At 44.2% G+C, this 22,333-nt stretch overlaps 1 protein-coding gene across 8 annotated transcripts in view; it reads right to left on the bottom strand.

Annotated features, from left to right (window-relative positions):
* Nucleotides 1-22,333, bottom strand: part of SULF2 (sulfatase 2) — a 235,256-nt gene that overhangs the window by 6,483 nt on the left and 206,440 nt on the right. For all 8 annotated transcript variants that reach the window (XM_043526701.1, XM_043526699.1, XM_037916013.2 and 5 more), the window contains 6 exons: nt 21,934-22,141; nt 12,336-12,579; nt 9,696-9,792; nt 8,183-8,277; nt 4,057-4,116; nt 2,187-2,356 (listed from right to left, as the gene is read on the bottom strand). In XM_043526701.1, the coding sequence (XP_043382636.1) occupies nt 2,187-2,356; nt 4,057-4,116; nt 8,183-8,277; nt 9,696-9,792; nt 12,336-12,579; nt 21,934-22,141 (874 nt within the window). The remainder of the gene's footprint in view (nt 1-2,186; nt 2,357-4,056; nt 4,117-8,182; nt 8,278-9,695; nt 9,793-12,335; nt 12,580-21,933; nt 22,142-22,333) is intronic.

Genomic DNA, 22,333 nt, shown 5'->3' with positions numbered 1-22,333 from the left:
ACTTTAAGGTCAGAATGGACTATCATGATCATCTAGTCTGACCTCCTGCGTATTGCAGGCTACAGACCCTCACCCACCCACTCCTGTAATAGACCCCATAACCTTGTAGTTACTGAAATCCTCAAATCATGTTTTAAAGACTTCAAGTTACAGATAATCCATTATTTATTCTAGTTCAAGCCAGCTGTGCCCCATGCTACAGAGGAAGGTGAAAAACCCCAGGGCCTCTGCCAATCTGACCCAGGGGAAAATTCCACCAACCCCAAATATGGTGATCAGTTCGATCCTGAACATTTTGGTGAGATCCAACAGCAAGACACCTGGGAAAGAATTCACTGTAGTAACTCAGAGCCCTCCCCATCTAGTGTCCCATCTCCAGGCATTGGACATATTTGCTATCAGTTATGGACAGGCCACATGGCATTGTAGGCAATCTCATCATACCATCCCTTCCATAAACTTATCAAGCTTAGTCTTGAAACCAGTTAGATTTTTTGCCCCCACTGCTCTCCTTGGGAGGCTGTTCTAGAACTTCACTCCTCCAATGGTTAGAAACCTTTACCTGATTTCAAACCTAAACTTGGTCAGTTTATATCTATTTGTTCTAGTGCCAACATTGGCCCTTACTGTAAATAACTCCTCTCTATCCCTGGTGTTTATCCCTTGGATGTATTTATAGAAAGCACCCATATCTCCCCTCAGCCTTCATTTGGTTAGGCTATGCAAGCCAAGCTCTCCTCTTGTAAAGTAGGTTCTCCATTCCTTTGATCATCCTAGTAGCCCTTCTCTGTACCTGTTCCAGTTTGAATTCACCTTTCTTAACATGGGAGACAAGAACTGCACACAGTATTCCAGACTTAATCTCACCAGTGCCTTGTATAATGGTAATAACACTTCCCTATCCCTACTGAAAATACCTGATGCATCCTAGTATTGCATTAGGCTTTCTCAAAACTGGATCATATTGGTGGCTCATAGTCCTCGACCAGGTCTTTCTCCTTCTCTGTGCCCAAGCTTATAGCAAAATTCTATGGCAGCTTGGTGAGACACTATTCTAAAATGTGTGTTCAGGTAGCATTCCTTCTGCCTCACTTCAGGAATATTGTTGCCCTATGCAAAAATTAGGCAGAGGGCAAAGCCAGCAATCAAACTTGTGCACATGCTCTGTTCTATTCTGTCCTGCCTTTTCCACCTGTAGAATGTGAATGTTCCCAGACAGCTTCTCTATGTTCCCTGCCATACTATAGTTCTTGAGAGGAGCCCTTCTGTTCTCCAAGAAGAGGTTCTTCTTATAGAGGGCAGTGTCAATGAGAGCTGGGTGTTGTTTTTTTTTTTTTTAATTCATTGACAACTGAAAAAATCTGGAATTTTTTTTCCCTGAGTGAAATGAAAAACCAAAAATACCGCTCATTTTGGCTGAAATGAAATGGATTGTTTTGGCTTTCAGTGGTTTTTATTCCCCCTTCCCCCCTTTTTTTTTTTTTACACTTTTGTTTTGAAGTTAAATCTAGCTAAATTTCAAAACTAAATGTCTCTTTGAAATGAAAAAGCATTGACTTTTTTGCAGCTGAAACTATTTCCTGAGTTCAGCTTGAATTTGCAGCTTCAGTCAATCAAACTGCATTTTTGGCAAATGTGCTATTTGCAATAAATAAAATAAAATAAAATAATTGGCCCACCCATATTCTCAACCCAACAAATCTTCCCAGTGGCCATGGATCACCTCTCCCCCAACCCTGGAAATGATCAAATCCCCATGTGCCAGGCCACTACAAACTGGCCAGTTTCCTAAGGATTAGTTATTCATGTAAGGCAAATACTTAAAGAACACCAAATTCTATTTGAGGCTCGTATGCAAAACTGGACCCATTATCTGAAAACCTTGGTAAAAAAACACCTATTTGATTTAAACAGATTATTTTTAGCCTCCACTTTTAACTCCCTTTTCAGAAAAAGGTGGTGTTCTTTTCCCCATCCTGTTGGATTGGTAATACCAACCGTAAATGCATTGCTGTATATTATGAGGAAATTCCTGACACCTTGGTCAATATACCATATACTATAAAGTACTGTCTATAGGACTGATGCTAACAATGAGGGAGCAGTGCATTGCCTGGTGGACAGAATCCTGTCCCAGGCAGTGACCTGCACCTTCCTGGTTATTGCTCAGTCACTGGGATCCTTACATGTCCACAAGGGGGCAGTCTGCCAGTGCTGGTTGTCATGGGTGAAGCAGGTCAGGCCAGGCATGCTGCATGTATCATTGTTTTTTATTCTCTTCAGCAGTTTGCGCAGCTTCTTCTTTCGCCTCTGTTCTCTAAGCAGCCACAGCTTGTCCTTTTCCTGCAGGGCTTTCCTACAGCCAAGAGACAAGGAAAGTTAGGACAATGCACCCAACGCTTAAAAAAAAAAAAGGGGGGGAGGGCGGTGTGGACTTGAAAGTCGCTTACAAAATTGATGGGCTTTGCTTCATAAACTGGAAGGAAAATGAATCATTCATATTGTTAAAGAAACAGCCTTCCTTCCAAAAGGCCCTGCTGAGACAATACTTGGTAATTACAGCCCTGTTCTTGTTCAAAACAGTTGAGACATGATCTACTCAGTCCTTATCACAGCTCAGGAAGTAGGTGGGTTCTATTACCCCATTTTCATAGAATCATAGAATATCAGGGTTGGAAGGGACCTCAGGAGGTCATCTAGTCCAACCCCCTGCTCAAAGCAGGACCAATCCCCAGCTAAATCATCCCAGCCAGGGCTTTGTCAAGCCTGACCTTAAAAACTTCTAAGGAAGGAGATTCCACCACCTCCCTAGGTAATGCATTCCAGTGTTTCACCACCCTCCTAGTGAAAAAGTTTTTCCTAATATCCAACCTAAACCTCCCCCACTGCAACTTGAGACCATTACTCCTTGTTCTGTCATCTGCTACCACTGAGAACAGTCTAGAGCCATCCTCTTTGGAACCCCCTTTCAGGTAGTTGAAAGCAGCTATCAAATCCCCCCTCATTCTTCTCTTCTGCAGACTAAACAATCCCAGTTACCTCAGCCTCTCCTCAGAAGTCATGTGTTCCAGTCCCCTAATCATTTTTGTTGCCCTCCGCTGAATGCTTTCCAATTTTTCCACATCCTTCTTGTAGTGTGGGGCCCAAAACTGGACACAGTACTCCAGATGAGGCCTCACAATGTCGAATAGAGGGGAACAATCACGTCCCTCGATCTGCTGGCAATGCCCATACTTATACAGCCCAAAATGCCATTGGCCTTCTTGGCAACAATGGCACCCTGTTGACTCATACCCAGCTTTTCGTCCACTGTAACCCCTAGGTCCTTTTCTGCAGAACTGCTGCCTAGCCACTCGGTCCCTAGTCTGTAGCGGTGATTGGGATTCTTCCGTCCTAAGTGCAGGACTCTGCACTTGTCCTTGTTGAACCTCATCAGATTTCTTTTGACCCACTCCTCTAATTTGTCTAGGTCCCTCTGTATCCTATCCCTACCCTCCAGCGTGTCTAGCTCTCCTCCCAGTTTAGTTTCATCTGCAACTTGCTGAGGGTGCAATCCACACCATCCTCCAGATCATTTATGAAGTTATTGAACAAAACCGGCCCGAGGACCGACCCTTGGGGCACTCCACTTGATACCGGCTGCCAACTAGACATGGAGCCATTGATCACTACCTGTTGAGCCCGACAATCTAGCCATCTTTCTATCCACCTTACAGTCCATTCATCTAGCCCATACTTCTTTAACTTGCTGGCAAGAATACTTCATTTTACTGAAGACGAAACAGCCAGGGAGGTTGATTGCCTGGCCTAAAGTCTCAGAGTCCTTTTCAGAGCGGGAATTAGATCTCAGAATCTGCTAGCTCCTAGTCCCATGCTTGAACCACTAGACCCCCAATCTCTTATTCACTGCCCTTTCTTTAAATGTAAAATGTCTTTTAAATACAGAAGAGATGCAGTATTGTTGTTTTTGACTACTTCTTGGATAGTGTGTGTTCATCGAAGTTTAACCTGTGAGCATCTTGCATTTTTCTTCCAAAGAAGGAAGCCTGCACTTACTTGAAAGGATGGAGACTAGATCCTTTGTGCCTCAGTTTGCCCTTGTGTTTGGAATGGTAACTGGGGAAAAACCACACATTCACAATCAAGAACACCAAAAGACAATTGCTTCTGTTTATACAGAATTTGCACACTGCATTCAAATAGAAAATGTCACCTCTTCTGCTGAGTTATTCACTATCAATGTGCAACCTAGCTGGACTGGAATCTACCCTTCTAAGCATTTTTCTGCAGTCTCCACAAAATCATGGGATGACAGGGACATCTTGTGGTGTGTTGCAACATGTATCTGCAAGTGATTTCAGATACTGCAGCTTCAACGTTACCTGTTCTGTGCATATGAGAGCCAAAATTATACATGTCAGCTAAAACAATTAGATTTCCACTTTTAGTACTTTCTTCATGTAAATTTTTATGAACTTATTTTGATAATACGAGAGTTGCCAGATGCCTATAATCTTTCCTCCCTTGTAGTTAAAAAAATATATATATCAATATAAATGGACTGGTAGGTGCTTGCTGTATTGTTACGGACTAGTAGTGCCTGGGAAATAGATAAAAGGTAGCGTTGTAACAAACATTCTGGCTTGTACCAGTGTCTAATTTATTCTGGAGATCTATGTACTCAACAGGATTCTGGCAAGTGTGTGTTGGGTTTTAAACAAGTTAGTCTACTGTTTAGATCTCTTTTTGGAACTCCCTTTCCTGTGTTATAAAAAATTAGGGCTATTCAAGTTTTTGCAAGGTGTTCTTTGTGATTTTTGCATACACAAATTACAAAATAAAACAATTTTTTAAAATGAATAAAAGCTCAGTTAATTGTAGCACTATTGGCGATTGTCATGCCCTCTATTAGCAGCCTTGCAAATCAGAACCCAATTTAAAAAGTTTTGCAATTTAATCTAAATAGTGTAGCAGACTGAATTCTGTCAGACTTGTGCAGGTTCTAATAGACTCTTCAACAGACAAATAAAAAAAGTAATGTAATTAAAATAAAATGTTAGAATATATCTTTGAGTGCCACAGAGCTTTAAAAAGGCTAATTGTCAACATAAGGTAACTATTACTATCGAATAACTAGTCTGATTCTGCAAGCTTACATTTCATACACAAAGTATGTATCTAATTCTTAATCAATAAATTTTCTTATTGCAGAATTCTAGCTTTACATAATTGAAACTTTACTCATATGGGTAGTCCCATTGACTTCAGTGGGATCACATATGCACTTGTGTAAATGCTTGCAGAGCAGAGGTGTCTAAACATTCTTCACATAAACAAGTTCATCCGTAAATGTTAAAATAAAATCTGTCCTTCACAGTAGTTTTTAAAATGTAACTCTTTGAAACCAGTGATTTTATAGGGCTATGTAAGCTTTCACGGACTCATACTGTGTTTTGGAAAATATTACACATGAAGAGGGAGTGTTTGTACCGCTTAGAATTACATCACTATATATCAGATTACACACAAATCTCATTCTTCATTCAGCATTACATAGGTTCCTACTGTATGCCACACTTGTACGTACTATTTGGCGACACCAGGGAATATTAAACAACGGTGCTACATTTGTTGTATAGTTTCAGCTACAAGCCACTGCACTGCAGATCACCAGCTAACAAACGCTACGCAGACTGTGCACTCCACAGTTGTTAGCTAGCAGGGAGCTGAAGGGTGTATTCTGAACAGCTCAGCCTGTAGAAGCAACTGAGAGAGGGGATGTGTCAAACCTGCCCATCTCTTCGGGCAGAGATACCTGTTCATCATAATAGCAAGAACTCCCCCTGCCCCCGAAGGCCTCTATAGGGCACATCTCACAGTATTTTTTCTTTTAATAACCTTTGAAAAACCTTTTTTGAGCTACTTTAATTAATGGGAGGTGGTATTGCTGTCTGGTTTCTCTAAATATACAGGCCTGCTCCATCTGCTCTGTAGAGCACACACAATACCACCGCAGATCTATGGCTGATATTCCCATGGTGACACCTGGCTCATTGGCAAACTCAATAGGAGCCGTATTATCAGCTGTTTCTGGCACTCTTAAGTTGCTTTGCTGAGCAGCTTTCTTGAAATCAAATTTTATTCAAGTACTTTAACAACTGATTTTACAAGATTCTCTGCTATGCTTGTTTGCCTGAAGCCCTCAGGAAGCTCTTAAATGCTCTCCCTATGCAAGGTGTGTGCTGCCTTACAATTCTTTTGGAAATTCTTGGGCACATTAAAAGCTATCTGTGCAGAGTCCCTGATGCACAATCAAGGTTTTGACATTTAACTACTGCACTTAGAATTCAGTTAGTAAGAAAAGTTTGGGTACATTTAAACCAGTGCTGGCTGTACAGCTACAGTGCTCCCGACTAGCTGGAAAATGCCTGTTTCTTCCAGCTAGCAGTTGCTATATGAAAAGGAGGACTTGTGGCACCTTAGAGACTAACCAATTTATTTGAGCATAAGCTTTCGTGAGCTACAGCTCACTTCATCGGATGCATACTGTGGAAAGTGTAGAAGATCTTTTTATACACACAAAGCATGAAAAAATACCTCCCCCCACCCCACTCTCCTGCTGGTAACAGCTTATCTAAAGTGATCACACTCCTTACAATGCGTACGATAATCAAGTTGGGCCATTTCCAGCACAAACACTTTCCACAGTATGCATCCGATGAAGTGAGCTGTAGCTCACGAAAGCTTATGCTCAAATAAATTGGTTAGTCTCTAAGGTGCCACAAGTACTCCTTTTCTTTTTGCGAATACAGACTAACACGGCTGTTACTCTGAAACCTGTCAGTTGCTATATGTTTTACTGCTGGTGTCTGAGGAAATGGATTACGATGCCCATGATTAAACTGAAGGGGGAGCAATTTGCTCTCATCTGACCTTTGTATTATTCCATTTGTGCAGTATACTTATTGAAAGCAGAGAAAGTGACACTGCTCCCCTTTGGAAAAGCAAGTCTAAAGTAAGAACACTGTGCTTAATAAATCATCTCTGTTCTCAGATGACCCCACCACCACTGCATCTGAGCACAGAGTTATATTTGATCAGCTGGATTTGAACCCATGACGAAGGCTAAGATTTAATCGTGGGTATTTTTAGTAAAAGTCATGGACAGGTCACGGGCAAGAAACAAAAAATCACGGGCCCGTGACCTGTCCATGACTTATACTCTGATTGAATTGGGGTGGGGGATGCCTGGGGGCCCACTGCTGCTCCCACCGCCCCTGCCGGGCAGGGAGGGAAACCCCAGGAGGCCAGCGGCTGCTCCAGCTGCCATGGGGTGGGGGCGGGGAGCCAGGCGTTGCTCCAGCCGCCCCGGATCACTGTTTGGAGCCGCTGAGCTGTGGCTGCTCCCACCACCCACAGGGCTGCTGCTCAAGCGGTCCCCGGGGCCAGCCACATCAGCCGCTGCTCAGGCGGTCCCTGGGGCAGGCTGCCAGAGCAGTGGCTGATGGGGCTGTCCAAGTGGCTGGCTGCAGAGCTGCTCCGGCAACAGCCAGTGTGGCTGTCCCCAGGGCAGCTGCTCGCACAGCCCTGGGGTCAGTCACACCAGCCGCTGCAGACGTCACGGAGGTCACAGAATCTGTGACAAACACGGAGCCTTACCCATGACCTAGGTCACCAACACTAGACCACAGGGGCAGCTTAAAAGCTAGTTAGAAGCTTGACCTTGTCCATCGTTTTAAATGGCATTAATTAGTCCTGAATTAATTCATGAGAAACAGAAGTGCCTGAGTTCTGCTAGTTCTGCACTGTAAGAGAAGTGAGTTCTTACCAGCAGGACATTCCCAGTCAAACACTACAACTGTTGGAGTAAAGGGACAGAAGGAGGCCAGAGAACAGACCTATCACTTTGTAAAAAAAAAAAAAAGTCCCCACCTTTTGCTTTAGTGACCAGCTTAAAATGTGCTTCTCTGAGCGTCACTTTGATTATTTCAGATTCATAACCATTCTGCGTAACAGAAAGGTGGGAGGGAAGCCTCAGCTAAACTGGGCACTGGATTAAGAGCTCCTGTTAGCATCATCAGCATAAACTCTGGTAAAACAGATTCTTACCCTGCCTGCCAAGACTCATATCAGCCACCGTTGCATATTACAACTTGCTACTTTAATGTATGTGTGGAGATACCTTATCTTGTTACAGTCACACTCCTCTGGTCGCTTCTTCTTTAGATGACCTCTGACCTCCCTTAAGTTTTTTATTTTATTTTGCAGTGTTTCAATCTAACAACAAAAATCACAGAATGAATTGGTTGGGTTCCTATCTTCTCCCATCCATTCTAGTCCAATAAAAAATTTTCTTTCCCCACTCTTACCTTGCTCCTACCCCCGCAGACTGCAGTGGCTCCTCTGATGCACCTGTACATACTTTTCTAGGCTTCTGCCACAGGATCAAAATTACCAAAACTACTCCCCCCCCCTACAGCCCAGGAGCAAACCTTCTTCTGGCTGCCTAGGATGGAAACCTGAGCTTGGAGCTATAGGAAAGTCAGTCTTTCTATTCCCAAAATACCAACCATGACCTACTTAGGGCAGGTCTTAACCACCATACTGAGCTCTGGTAGGGGAAAGATATGGCTATGTTCTGATTTGCATACAACTTCCTCCCATCATTCAGATTTGAAAAAGGCTGGATGTTACCTAGCAAAAGGAACAAGTCCAACTGAAGCCTTTTGGAGAGGTATGGCCCATTGTGAATTTGAAACAGGAACAGATTTCCCTCCTTTTAGGATTGCAAGAGGAAGTGACAGGTCTCCACCATTTTACATTACAATCATTTGAAACCTCTGGCTGCATGGAGCACAGAAGAGTGGTTAGTTTGATTGCGTTGGCATATGCATTTGTGGGAGAGGAGCGAAGTGCCAGACCATTATCTGCTTCTTTCCCTGTAATTGAAGGCAGTAATGTTGCTAGTATGTTGGTACTGTTCACTCTAGCTGGCAGTGCACATACATGCTCAAGAGATGGGTCTAGGGCTCCCACCTTGGCTCTTTACATGGGGAGACAATGTAAACATATCATCCAGGATTGAGCAAAAGGTTACTACCCCACCACCACTAAATAGCAGCTGCAGCATGACAGGCTGGCGTACATGTGGTGGACCCAGAACTCAAGAGGAGTACACAAAGGATCCTGCCCTGTGACCCTATACAAGAAACAGAGGAGACAGGAGAGAGATGAGACGAGGCAATTTTCTTCTGCATTCCATACTGCACATGCTTGTTAAAAAACAGAGCTGGAACAAGACGATACTGAAGAAGCTTGACTTTAGCTTGCCCCTTAGTGTACTACCAAAGCTAATATGGTCTTCAGTATCTCCCATGGCCTGTGCAAGATTTGCAGTGTAAAAGCATTCCCAGATATGATTTGCTGAGTGATTACAAAAGCTCCTTTCCCCGTACTCTGCGATGTTTTTGGGTTTCAGCTTTTTCTCCCCAACATCTCCCTGTGCCCCAATGACTGGCTAAATATTCACTGGCCTGAATGCATGGGCCTGCAGGGAGACCTCATATGACAACTTCTCTTCCAAATCCCTCATCTCCACAAACCAAGGAAAAACTAATCCAATTCCCAAATGCAAAAGTTAAAAATAACAAAATAAAGCAGCATATTACATACATACAGCTGTTAAGATCACTAACCTCATGGTCAATATGAAGTTTATGGTCCTTCCAAGCCTGCAGTGACTTGTACAGATCTGTGTCACACTGAACAGTATCATTCTCCAGGATATAGCATCTGTCCACAGGAGAATAAAATTTTATTACAGAGGAGCCAGCAACAGAAACATCTGCTTTTGATAACTCTGAGGCCATCTCTACACTTACCGGGTTCAATGCTGCTACAATTGATTCAGTGGGAGTCGATTTAGCAGGTCTAATGAAGAGCGCTCTCCCATGGACTCCGGTACTCCATTGGAATGAGAGGAGCAAGGTAAGTCAATGGGAGACATCTCCCATCAACACAGCGCAGTATAGACACTGCAGTAAATCGATCTAAGCTACGTAGACTCCAGCTACATTATTCATGTAGCAGGAGTAGCGTAACTTAGGTCGACTTACCGCGGTAGTGTAGACAAGGCCTGAGTTCCAAAGCTCCAAAAAGCAAATGATACCAATTCAACAACATTAAATAATCTACTGGGGGAGGGGGGGATTTGTTACAAATTTACCATGATAACACACAGCCAATGTGAAAACTAACTGGAGTGTAATAAACAATCAATCAATCACTTTGAATATCCTTGCAAACAGGGCCGGCTCTACGTTTTTTGCTGCCCCACGCAGCAAAAAAACACCTGCCGAATTGCCACCGATGGCGAGACCCAAGTCAGAAGAGTCGCCGCCCAATTGCTGCTGCGGGAAACAATGGAGAGGAGCTGCCGCCGAATTGCCGCTGGGGCTGCTGCCGGAGTGTCGCCCCTTCAACAGCGCCGCCCCAGGCACCAGCTTGCTTACCTGGTGCCTAGAGCTGGCCCTGCTTGTAAACTATCATATATTGGCTATTTCCTATTGCTGCTCTTAGACTGGGCTACACAGACTTCTAAGTTACTTATCAAGCATGTAGCATGTCGTTACATTACTTATCAAGCATGTAACAAATTCTAAAAGCTTCTCGGAAGCAGTAATCCGTTAACACTTAACTGAATGATCTATGAAAGAGACATGAGAGATTCCCCAGAAAAACTGTCAGGCTTCAAAGAGAAGGAACTTTTACAGCTTTTACAGCGGGATAAAATTCAAAAACACCTAAGTGACTTATGAGCCTAAGTCTCATTTTCAGGAGTGACTTAGGCTTCTAAGTCCCATTGACTTTTAATGAGATTTAGAATCCCAAGTCACTGTTAAAAATGGGATTTAGGCATTTTTGAAAATTTTACACTAGGAGCTTAGTAAATACCACAGATGGGTATTTCTGAAGTGTCATTTGACAAAAAGCTGTGAACTCCCTGCCACGGCTTTCACAGGAAAGTTTGTGGACAAGGAAGCGGTAGGACTCCTCAGGCAGGTACATGTCTGCAGCAGTGTTTGCACAACCAGCAATTCGCGTGGACTTGGGAGCCACCTAATCAGGGAGCAGGGTGAATACCCTTTGATTCAGGAGGTCACTCACACAGCACAAACAGCACATTCTGACTCATGACCACAAAGGTAGGGATCCTCAACTGCACTACCTTCAATGGAGCCATGCCACCTTACACCAGCGGAGGAGCTAGCCCTAGAAGCAGGAACTGAAGCGTGTTTACATGAGCTAATCAGTGAACAATTCAAAATAACGAACATATTGATAACGGATGTCTGTCTGAGGAAAATTCATAAGAAGACCGTGACTAAGCTAATCAAACACAAATATAGCTGCAAACAGCTCTAGAGTTTACACACACAGGAGTAGATTTCTTTCTTCCCAGCGGTGTTACGGTGTCTTCACAGCCCGGATAATTCCCTCTCCCCACCCTCCAGGCTCCACCTCACAATGCTTCTCTCCCCTCAGTCCAGCATTCACGTTCCCAAAATTGGCAAGAGGGAGGTACGAAAGGTGGCAGCTTCCCCTAGAACTCCAATTGCGTTCTTGGAATAAGCAGTTACACTCAACTAGGGCCTTGCCCCAGTTACAGCCAACCCCCTTGCACAGACCAGGTGGATCACTCTGAGTTCCACTGTACAGCTTATCCTGGTCTCAAATAAGGATGAGCATTCCTGGTGCAAACAGTAGTTGTGCTTGTTTACACTAGGGGTCTGAACTGGCTAATCACTGATGGGTGAAATGGCGGCAAGTCTCCAGTGCAGACAAAGCTTAGAGCATGGGACAGCCCTCTGCAGCCACACACCATTCCCTGTGTGATGGCAAATCATCCACTGTGAAAAGCTAATGCTACTAAGGGTAAAGATGGGGACTTCAGAGAAGGGAGAAAGAGGGACTTAAATGTACAGTCAGAATGGGATTTTCAAAAGGTGTAACTCAGCGCCCACTGAAATCAATGTGAGTTATACCACTGACCTCAATGGGAGCAGAGCTAGGCCAATGTTGAGAGTTTTGGAAAATTCCCACCTCCAAGCCCTCACTCTGCAGGGACACTGGCTGAACCCAGGCAGATTTCCTCTCCTGCTCTTTCCCTCCTCCCCAAATAAACGGTTTCTGCAGCAGTTTCACTCTGCCAAGCTGGAAAGTCGGAGGCCAGGTGTCAGCATCCAAATTACTAGTTCACCAAAAGAAACGCACCTATTCTTTCTCAACCTGCCCACGGGTGACAAGGGCAAATGTCACACACTGTACGCACTCACCTGTGAGTCACTTTGATTAAATTAGGGGCCATATACTCTGCGATGCCGCCCGTGCCACTGTATTCTCCGATGTCCTTATCCTCCTCTGCTCCTGCAGCCTCCCCCTCTGTCTTGTGTCTTTTGGTGATATTCCTTGGTAAGACAGGCTGGTAGCCATCTTCTAAGCCCAAATTATAAACCTCTCCATCCAGCTCAATGGACACAGAGCGAATAGAGCGATTCCGGACATAGCTTGGCTTGTATTCTGGAAGACAGGGAGAGAGAATGTGTGCTATAATCTGATCTTGCTTGAGCCAGGTCCTTCCTCAGACACCAGCCAGACTGTGATATTTGGAATTAACTGGCCCATCTTCCAGGTTTGGTATTTGCTGCAGCTGTCCTTGGAGCTGTTGTCTCACTACCACTTTCATGGGCAGATGGGTAACTGGGAGCAGGAGAGAGTGAGGGCAGATGGGCACAGAGAAGGTGGGGGGAGGAAGATCTGCAATATGGTTTAGCGAGAACATAGTTCATTTTTAAAAATTGTTTTTACTGGGAGAGTCACCAGGTGGCAGCAAAAGCTCAAAAAATAACCCGGATCAGTAGAAATGGAAGAGCTGCACTCTACTAGATCATTCCTGCGCATGCCACGACAGCTTTTCCCCTTCAGCATGCGCTCCTGGGCTTTGTCCGGTCTACGTTAAAGTTCCCAGACAACTGAACTCCCATTACATCCCACAGAGACTATTTTGACGGAGCTCAGAAAGGTTTCCCAGCATTCAGACTGACCCTTTGTCTCAATTTCACCTTTTTCCCCTCACAGATAAGCTATTTTAGTTTTTAACCTCTCCCCGCAAATCAATCCTGCCTGGCCCTTCCTCATTTCTATTCCTTGTCCCTAAATTCCCTTGTTTGCCAATATCTTTCTGATGCTGAGGTGCCCACAGCTGACTGCCTCTTCTACAGTCTCTCCAGCGCCACGTAGTCCCTTATAACACACTGTCTTTCCGTACGCAGCCCAAACTCACACGGTTACCATTCTGCACTATGAACTGCCCACAATCACTCGTCAGTCTGTTTGGTACTGCTGCTTTCCAAGATTCTTCTTCCCTGCTCAAAACCCAAGGGATTCTAGAGGTGGATCCAAGTTTTACATCCAGATCCTGCCCTTGCAGAAAAAAGGATGACAGCAGCACAACCTGACTGGAAGCCACCATGGAAAGGCCCCTCTCCTTGCTGGTGCCTGATCCTTTCCTGAGCATCAAGGGACTCATGGTTGTCCCAGGACTCACCGGAATCAAGTCTCTTCCGGATTCCTCCTCTCTGTCCAAAGCTGAAGGCTAGCAGAGTGCACCCCACAAGAATGAGACTTTTGTTTTTCAGTCTGATGAAGAGAGATATGCTGCAGTGGCATGAAAACAAACTAGCCCCACATGCTCAAAACAGACCTTTCAACAGGGGAAACCCCCATACAGAAGAGGAGAAAAAAAACGGGAAACATTAACCAGTGTGTTGTCTCACCAAAAAGGTGGACTGTTCAAATGAGTTATGTCCTATAATTGACATAGGACCTGTTTTGGGGGCCCATCTTGGATTTCCTGGTGAAGTGGGTCAGGAGGTTCAGGACCCATTCATGAATCTTGGTGGGCATTCAACAGCAAGAGAAACATCTCTTTCCTCCCAGTGCTAAGCTTTGGTTTCTGGCACTTAATTCCAGTTGATGTGCTACAGAAAGCAGAATACCAGCTGGATGATTTAGCTCTGCACTTTTTTCCACCTGGGGCTCAAAATGTATTGCTGATATTGAGCCAGGTGAATCACAGCAGAAGAAAAAAAACATTTTAGGCTCTAATTATGGAAATGTTTGAATAAGAGGAGGAAACTCCCATCTTTTCAATACCAGAAGGATGTTCCAAAAAGCTACACCCTAATGATTAGACTCAAAATGCAAACTCTTCTTTTTTTAGTTGCTCTCTTATTTCATCTTGTTATTCTCTGCCAGTCAAGAGTTTCTAGTCCCTGTGAACTTCATGTACCCAACCTGATGCACTGGCCTTTAGCATGCAGCTGCAGGGAACCACAGCCTACATGTATCCCTGAAGAATCCTCTTACACTCAGAATGCAGGAGAGAACTTCTCCATTGCAGCCATTCCCAGTCTCACCTGAGTCATTCTTCACCAATCTGGTATGAGAGAGCTCACAAATCAAGTCATGTTTTTGTCATTCACTATCCACAGTGCTGGACCAGAATATTTAGTACTGTGATTTGTCCCAAATGCCATCTATTCCAAGAGGAATGGTTAAAATATTTTAAGTGATGAATTTTCAGCTGGGCCTCCCTGTTTGCAAAGCAAATTGTGGGCACAAATTCTGATAGTTACATGTCTAACCACCTGATTTGCTCCCACAACTTCCAAGTTTTGCTCTCCAATTCATTTGCCTGTATACACACACACACGTGAGTGCAGGGCCTCTGACTATTAGTCCTTAAATGCCTACAATCCCTTGTCATCATAATTTTCTTACCAGGTTTCGCAGCCTCTGCTCCAGGAAGGCCCAGGAATCTCACACCTTTTTCTCCGTCTCTGTTCCTCAGAAGCTGGCTGATATCTTGCCTATATTATTATATGGTTACATCCTCAAAGCTGAATCTAGAAACTGAGTTTGGAGAAATCGATCTATGCTAAAGGAAGCTAATGCCTCATCATTGCACCATCTCTCCACAACTGCTTTCCTTCTCTTCCTGTGTCCCTCAGCATGGGTCTGTCTCTCTCTCTCGGGGGCAGGTACAAAGCTCCAGCTAGGTCTGCCTCAGCCAGACTGAAGACTAAACCAGTCGACTCTTTCATAAGTTATTTTTTGGTAGCAAAAAGTAGCAGCATCTGAGGTTTCAGCAATGGGTGGTGAGCGTGCACTGCAGCACCTGGAATAATTATTCAATTACATAAAGAAATGAGGTAATGTTTTATTATAAAACCATAAACTTCATATCTGGCATAAGCACGCACAGCCTTCAGCTTTATATTATCTTCCCTCAAGCTATCATTCAAGCCTTATTACTAGTTTCCACCTGCCAAAGTCATGATTTAGCACTGAGATCACTTCGGAATGATAGTTCTCTCAAGGATAACTGCGTACTGTATCTGCTGTATGTGGCAACTTCTCCAAAGCAGAAGCCCAGCTACATAGCAGAGGCATTAGTGAAAGGGCGAAAGCACTTGCACTTCCCTGCTGCTACCCGCTCTGCATCGGTAGTTTGGATCTGATGTATTTTCCATTTCCTAAATGACCATGGAAAAAGTCTTTTAGATTATTACTATGAGCAAGTATTCTGCTAATGGATTCTAACCATGGGGAATTTATTTTATTTGAATGGCCCATAAGGAAAAAAAAAAATCTGATGCCAGCTCAATGTTTCCTATTACTATCAATATATTTTAACAGAGTTTTGGAGAAAGGTACAATTTTCAAAAGTACCAGAGTACCTTAAAAAGAAAAGGAGGACTTGGGGCACCTTAGAGACTAACAAAGTTATTTGAGCATAAGCTTTCGTGTGCTACAGCTCACTTCATCGGATGCATGTAGTGGATCCGATGAAGTGAGCTGTAGCTCACGAAAGCTTATGCTCAAATAAATCTGTTAGTCTCTAAGGTGCCACAAGTCCTCCTTTTCTTTTTGCGGATACAGACTAACATGGCTACTACTCTGAAACCTGTTAAAGTGCCTTAGACTCTTAGAGCCAGATTTTTAAAACTATTTAGGTATCTACAGTTGCAGTTAGATGCCTACTGAGATTTTCCATGGGAAATTAGGTGCTTAGTAAAATTTTCAAAAGCATCTATTTGCATCTTTAAGGGCCAAAATATCTTAAAATCTGGACCTGAGTGACTTAGGTGCTCTTGAAAATTTTACCCCAAATCTTTTGTCTCTAAGTAATTGATGTTCAGGTGTTTTTTTTTCCTAATAATATCAGACTGTCTTAAAACACTGGGATTTTGCCACAGCAGTGGAATCTGACCTTCAAGCAAAACAAATCTCATGGAAGTTACAATGAAAATACACTAATGTTTTGTACAACGCTCTTTCCTTCCTGTTTAGTAAGTTATAGGCAGAAAAGTGGAAGTAGACCATGCATATTTGTAACTGCCATTATTCATATGCATTTCAGCATCACAGTAGGGGCAGATCTATACCACATTTGTTATACAGAGTAACATTATACATCATAAGACAATTGTGTAATATTGCTTATTATAGTCTCACTATTGTTTAAATGTTCTTACTTCCAGAAAGCTTTGTTTCATATTTCTTAATACAAAATCACAAGCCATCTAAAACTCAAAGGAAATTAAGAGGACAGAGAAATACAAATTATTCAAAGAACATCCCGACTTACACTAAAAAGCAGGTACACTCAGAGAACACACCCTGCTGAAAGTCCTTTTTCCTTGCTCCCAATATATGAAGGAATTTCAGGTTAGCTATAAATGTATAGGTGCCCCCAGATTGATTTTAGGCCTAGCAGCTGAGTATCACCAACCCAGAATATACTCGCTCTTGCTGACAGGGGTAAGTCAGGTGTCTAATTCAGTTTGGAATAGTTGTTTTAATTTTTAACTTGTGTTCTCTGTTTTAGTGAGCAGCATTTGCTAGGCACTGGAATGGGCTTGGAGCCTGATCCTGCATGCCCTGGGCACCCAATAGTTCTGTACATGTTCTCCATCAGATGAAATCGTTCCTCATGATTTAACGTTCTACCCAGCCCAGTGTGTCAAAGAGTACATATTCTTTCCAGTTCCCATCCTAAGAAACATGAAATATGTCATAAAAATCCAAGTACCCAACACTAGCATCTGGATCACCCTTTTTGCAGCATTTTACCAATTTGGAGGAGAAAAAGGCTCAAATTTCGGTTATACCATTTTCTCCTGCCCTAACCATTTTCAATCCAATGAGCCAGCTTTCCACTTGGGCTGTTTAAAATAACATACCGGAAAGTTACATTGGCCTGTGTCACTTTGTGCCCACTCGCACATTAATTACCTAATAAATCACACTGTGACAGCATGTGCAAGAATTCCTGATGCCATTCCAGACAGTCCATGTTACTGACCCTAGCTCACCCGTTCCATTGAACACCATGCCCTGCTAAGACTGGCTGTGGGAAACGTAAAGCATCGGAGCCCGGTTGTTTTACTCAAGAAACAAGAAGTGATAACTTGATCATTAGACTCCGGTTAGTCTCCCTAGGCTGATAATTTTGAAAACATAGTCACTGTGCTTCCCTACTGAGGCCTACAGTAGTGTAAATGGCCTTACAATTGCAAATGATCCCATTTACTTGAGAAGTCACTAGGGTCTCCATTCCCACAATCCCACTCCTCTTTTTTAAAAAAAATCCTTTGTATTAACAATTCATTTTTCAAACAATGACTATACCGGACTATGACTATAACTGAACTTAAAGTCATGTGGGTTTCTTTTTTTAAATAAAGAGAAGGTTCGGTGGGGGAATCACGAATTATTGCCCTAAGCAGATACTAAAGTGCTTTGCTGCCTTGGGGCCTATGTTCCTAAACTTGGATTCTATATCCTATGCCTGGACACACTGGGCTAACAAAGAAGTTCAATATATCCTCTTGACTCAGAGGTGATCTAATTAGCTTCAACTTGTCCATCATCTCATTTGCACGAGGGAGATTGTACTCTACTCCTTCTATGAGTTTATCCATCTCATTCTGAGCACCTCCTAAGAACTGTAATACATTTTCCAGACCTGTGTAGGTAAGTGTGTTTTCTGTTAGCAAGCTAAAATTTCTCCTTTTTTAACTTTAATTCCATGTCTTATCACTCAACATCTAGTAAAAACTCTCCCTCTTCTGAGCATATCATTGGGAACCAGAACTCCAGTGTTCTAATCCCAGGGCTAACACCAACTTCCCTTGTACCCTAACCTTACTTAACTTGTTTGCCTTTGTCTTTCTCATCGGTAAAAGAGATATAATAATACACTTAACCACCGCATAGGGATGTTGTGAAGATTAGTTAATGTCTATGAAGTACTGTGCAGATGTGCTTAATAGTATTATGTTGTCCCCACTTAAATAGAATTGTTTTGTTCTCCATATTAAGAGCCTTCAACCTGTCCCTGTAACTGAACTCTTTCTTTTCTGTGCCTTTAAAAAGTTAATTGAGCTGCAACTTCTAGTATTATTTAAAGATTATCTGCTGTGCCACATACTTAAACAGCAAGTGTAGCTGTGTAATTTCATCCTGGAACCAATAATTTTATTCACCTAAAAATCAGCTTAGTAGTTACTAACCATCTTGCAAGCCAAATATAATGGAAGAAAATCAATTCAAACTCTCTGTTTGAAGCAGGTCATTATAGAGAAAGACTAATCTGCTAAATAATTAAGGCACTGCATTTGTGGAGTGAGACAAAAGCAACATTACAGACGAATAATAATTCTGAGCTGCCGTTTCCCTCTAATCTATAATTAGACTATGTACTTCGAATATATATATTAGTCTGACTCAGGTTTAAACCAGAGCCAGTGAATGGGCTTTGTGGAAAAGCACCTGATCTGTGCCAAAGAAACCAGAAATGGAGTCACCTCCTTTGGATTCAATTTCTGGTTAAGAGTCAACCCTGGCACCACTGGTTGAGCGTGAGGAAAAGACATTAGAAGCAAGCAGCTTCTGGAACGAAGAGGGTACACACCCTTATTAAAAATAAATTACTGCAGTAACTATTGTACAGAAGAGGATAAAAGCCTACTACTGCTAACAGAGTTACTCCTTTAGTTCAAGTGGTAAAGGCCCAGGCTTTTAATGCTGAAGGTCCCAGGTTCATTCTCTGTTGGTAACCCATGGCAGAGGTAGAAGAGAGTGGGGGTCATTACACATACTTTTTCTCTGAAAAAGTTTACGTAGTAAAGAAAATATATGGTACAGCATCATGGATGCCATTTGAAAATGCATAGGCCCTGAGGCACAGTCGCTCTGATGTTCAATGGATTAGCTGAATGTTTTCTTTTCTTTTCTATTTTTTCTTTTTTAAACTACTGTATTTTTCAAAAGAATGATAAAAATCAACAAACTGGTTGCAGTGCAAATCTCCACTGGGACACGTGTCCTCATCACTAAAAGCACAAACAACTAGAACTAATTAGCAGTGGCTGCAGAGAGATCAAGAGAGGACAGGACCTGGAGGTGCTCTCTTCAGAGTAGGGTCAGGAGGCCTGACTGCAGGGAGGCACAAAGCAGTTCTCCCTGCTGGTCCTCGGGCACATGAGCGTCAAGTGCCTTTCTTGGCTGGTGCATAAATAAAGAATTTTATTCCCCATAGCTGTGAGGACAGTGCCTTCACTAGTACTACAATTCTTTTTAAAAAATGGATTAAAAACAGATATTTTCCCTCCAGCACCAGCTCAGGCATCAAAAGGAGACACAATGGTGGGTGTATTACTGACAGTCATTCTGAGGGTACGCCTACATTGCCAAAAACTACCCACAGCTCTACATCTCAGAGCTCAGGTCAACTGACTTAGGCTCACGTGGCTTGCATAGACGGATTTACCTTTTGTGGGCCTGGCTCCAAACATATTTGTGTGCCCCCATGGAGGCAATGGACCATGGCACGGGGAGGCCAGGCCCCAGAGCGAGGGGCCAGCCAGGGGCAATGGTGCATGACATGGCACGGGCAGTCCCACTCCACCCAGCCCAGTGCAAGGGCACTATTTACAAACTGGCAGTTGCCAGATACACAGTGGCCCACCTGACCCTCTGCTGCCAGCATGCCCGTTCCCCTCGGGGGTGGGCCCCTGCTGTGCCACACAGCTCCCCCCCTGCCCAACACGAACACCCCCCGAGTCCCTATGGTCAGAGCCCCCCCGGACCTGCTATGCCCATCCCACTCCCTCCACAAATGCACAGTGCCCTGCACAACACCACCCCTGCCCACCGCCCCCCAGCTCACAACTGCCCAGCACCCCATATAGAACCCCCTAATCCCTAGTGCCCCAGCACACATCTTCCCTGCCCCCTCACAGCCCAGCACCCCTCCAGATCCATCAGAGACCCACTCCCCCACACCTTGCCCCCCGGCTGCACTCACCTGCCCTGCTGTATCTGCCGGGCTGAGCTAGTGTAGCAATTTCACACATACTACAGTGCAAGAAACTGCTACCTGTAGGCATTCGCTACTTCAGGCAGCAGTTTTGTACAATAGCAGTTTCTTACAATCTCATGTAGCAGCACATTCCTACGGCGAGCAGTTTAATATACTACACCAGCAGCGCAGCCAGGGCTGGTCCCGGGGCGGGGAATCGCTCCAGCCCCTTGGGAGTGGCACGGTCAGCCAGGCCAGAGCCTGCCCCAGCTGGGCTTCCTTAGGACCCACTTGCCTGGAGGGGCCCAGCTAAGCCCCCCCAGCCCCACCCCAACTGGTGAGACTGGCCAGGCTTCTGCACCAGTCCCAAGTGGCTCAGCTCTGGGGAGACAGGCAGGGCCCCACAGGTGGTGGGAAGCAGAGACTGCCCGGAGCTGGAGGTGCACTGGGGTCCAGCCAGGGGTCGGAGAGGAGCCATTGGCAGGCTGGCAGGAAGACAGGAGCAAGTGATGGGGGGGGTCTATCGGGCTGGCGGGGTTTGGGGGCGCAATCCAACTGGAGCAGACCAAGGCCCTTTCTGAGCATGAGCCTGGCTCCATGGCACCATTGTAAACCATGGTGGCTTGCACTATGGGGCTAAAAAGACAGCAGTGTAGACATTCCCACTCGGGCCAAAGCCTGGGCTCTGAGACCCACCCTCCTCGCCAGGTTTCATAGCCCTGGCTTCAGCCTACGCAGGAACATCTACACTGCTATTTTTAGTCCCATAATACATGCTCTATGAGCAGTTGACCCAGGCTCAGTCTTGGTCTTTTTTTGAAGGTTTTTTCTGAAGTGTAAATGTACAGGCTACAGGCAATGGGCCTGAATCATCACAGACTTACACCTCGTATAGGCTTTGCACCTGAGCAAATAAGGTACAAACCCTGCTCAATCCAAATGGCTGTGCTTTACACTCCATTTGTATGGGTGTAAGTGACTAAACAAGTTGAAGGCAGTGGGGAATCAGACCCATTAGGCTTCTCTCATGCCACAATATGTATCCAAGGAGCGGATAGCCATAACCACATCCCTAAGAGAAGCTTCTGGATGTACATAAAATACATGCTCCACCCAGACAGGATGATCAAACAAACTCACAGTCACTAAATGCTGAGGGGCAATTCCTGGTCCCACTGAAGACACCGTATTGCCCTGCTTTGGATGGCAAAGCATCAAAACATTCTATTCCCAAAGAATCCTTGTGTTCCACAGGTTGAGGACATTTTCAAATTTGGGTGTCTAATGTTAAACACCTAAATCTGTATTTGTACAGATCAGTGGCCTGATTTTCAGTGACAGCTGCAGGCACTCAGCACCTCTGAAAATCAGATCACTTTTTCGGGTGCCTACATACAGATCCAGGTACTTTAACATCAGGCACCCAAGCTTGAGAATGTTCTATGAGCAAAGAGCAAGCCTTTTTTCTATGACACAGAGACAGAAGAGGCAGCGCGGTCACTTACGTTTCTTAGAGAAGAGTTTCGTTCTCTGTCCAATAGGGCTCAGCTTGTATTCGTTTTCCTCACAGTTGCAGTCTTCACTTTTCCTGCTGTAATACTTGGGCATGAGATTGGAGAGCCCCTTGCTGCTGCTTGCAGCTGCCAGGTGAGCCATCCCTTTGCACTTGTGCAGCTTGAGCTTCCCGCTGGCATCTTCTATACACTGCCATTTCTGCAAGTTACATTTGGTTGTTAGAACACTGCCACCATGCCACAGACAGGATACAAAGAGACAGACAGAGCTAGTCATTAGCAAAAACTATCTTTCAATACTGTGCCCATCACTGCAGTCACTGAGGGTCTTACTGAAAGTATAAAGCTCCATATAAGTGTATCTGCAAAAGGCTGGGTCAGTAGCAACATC

The sequence above is a fragment of the Chelonia mydas genome, chromosome 13 (genome assembly GCF_015237465.2).
Source record: "Chelonia mydas isolate rCheMyd1 chromosome 13, rCheMyd1.pri.v2, whole genome shotgun sequence".
NCBI lineage: Eukaryota > Metazoa > Chordata > Testudines > Cheloniidae > Chelonia > Chelonia mydas.
This window is presented reverse-complemented; position numbering and strand designations above follow the sequence as displayed.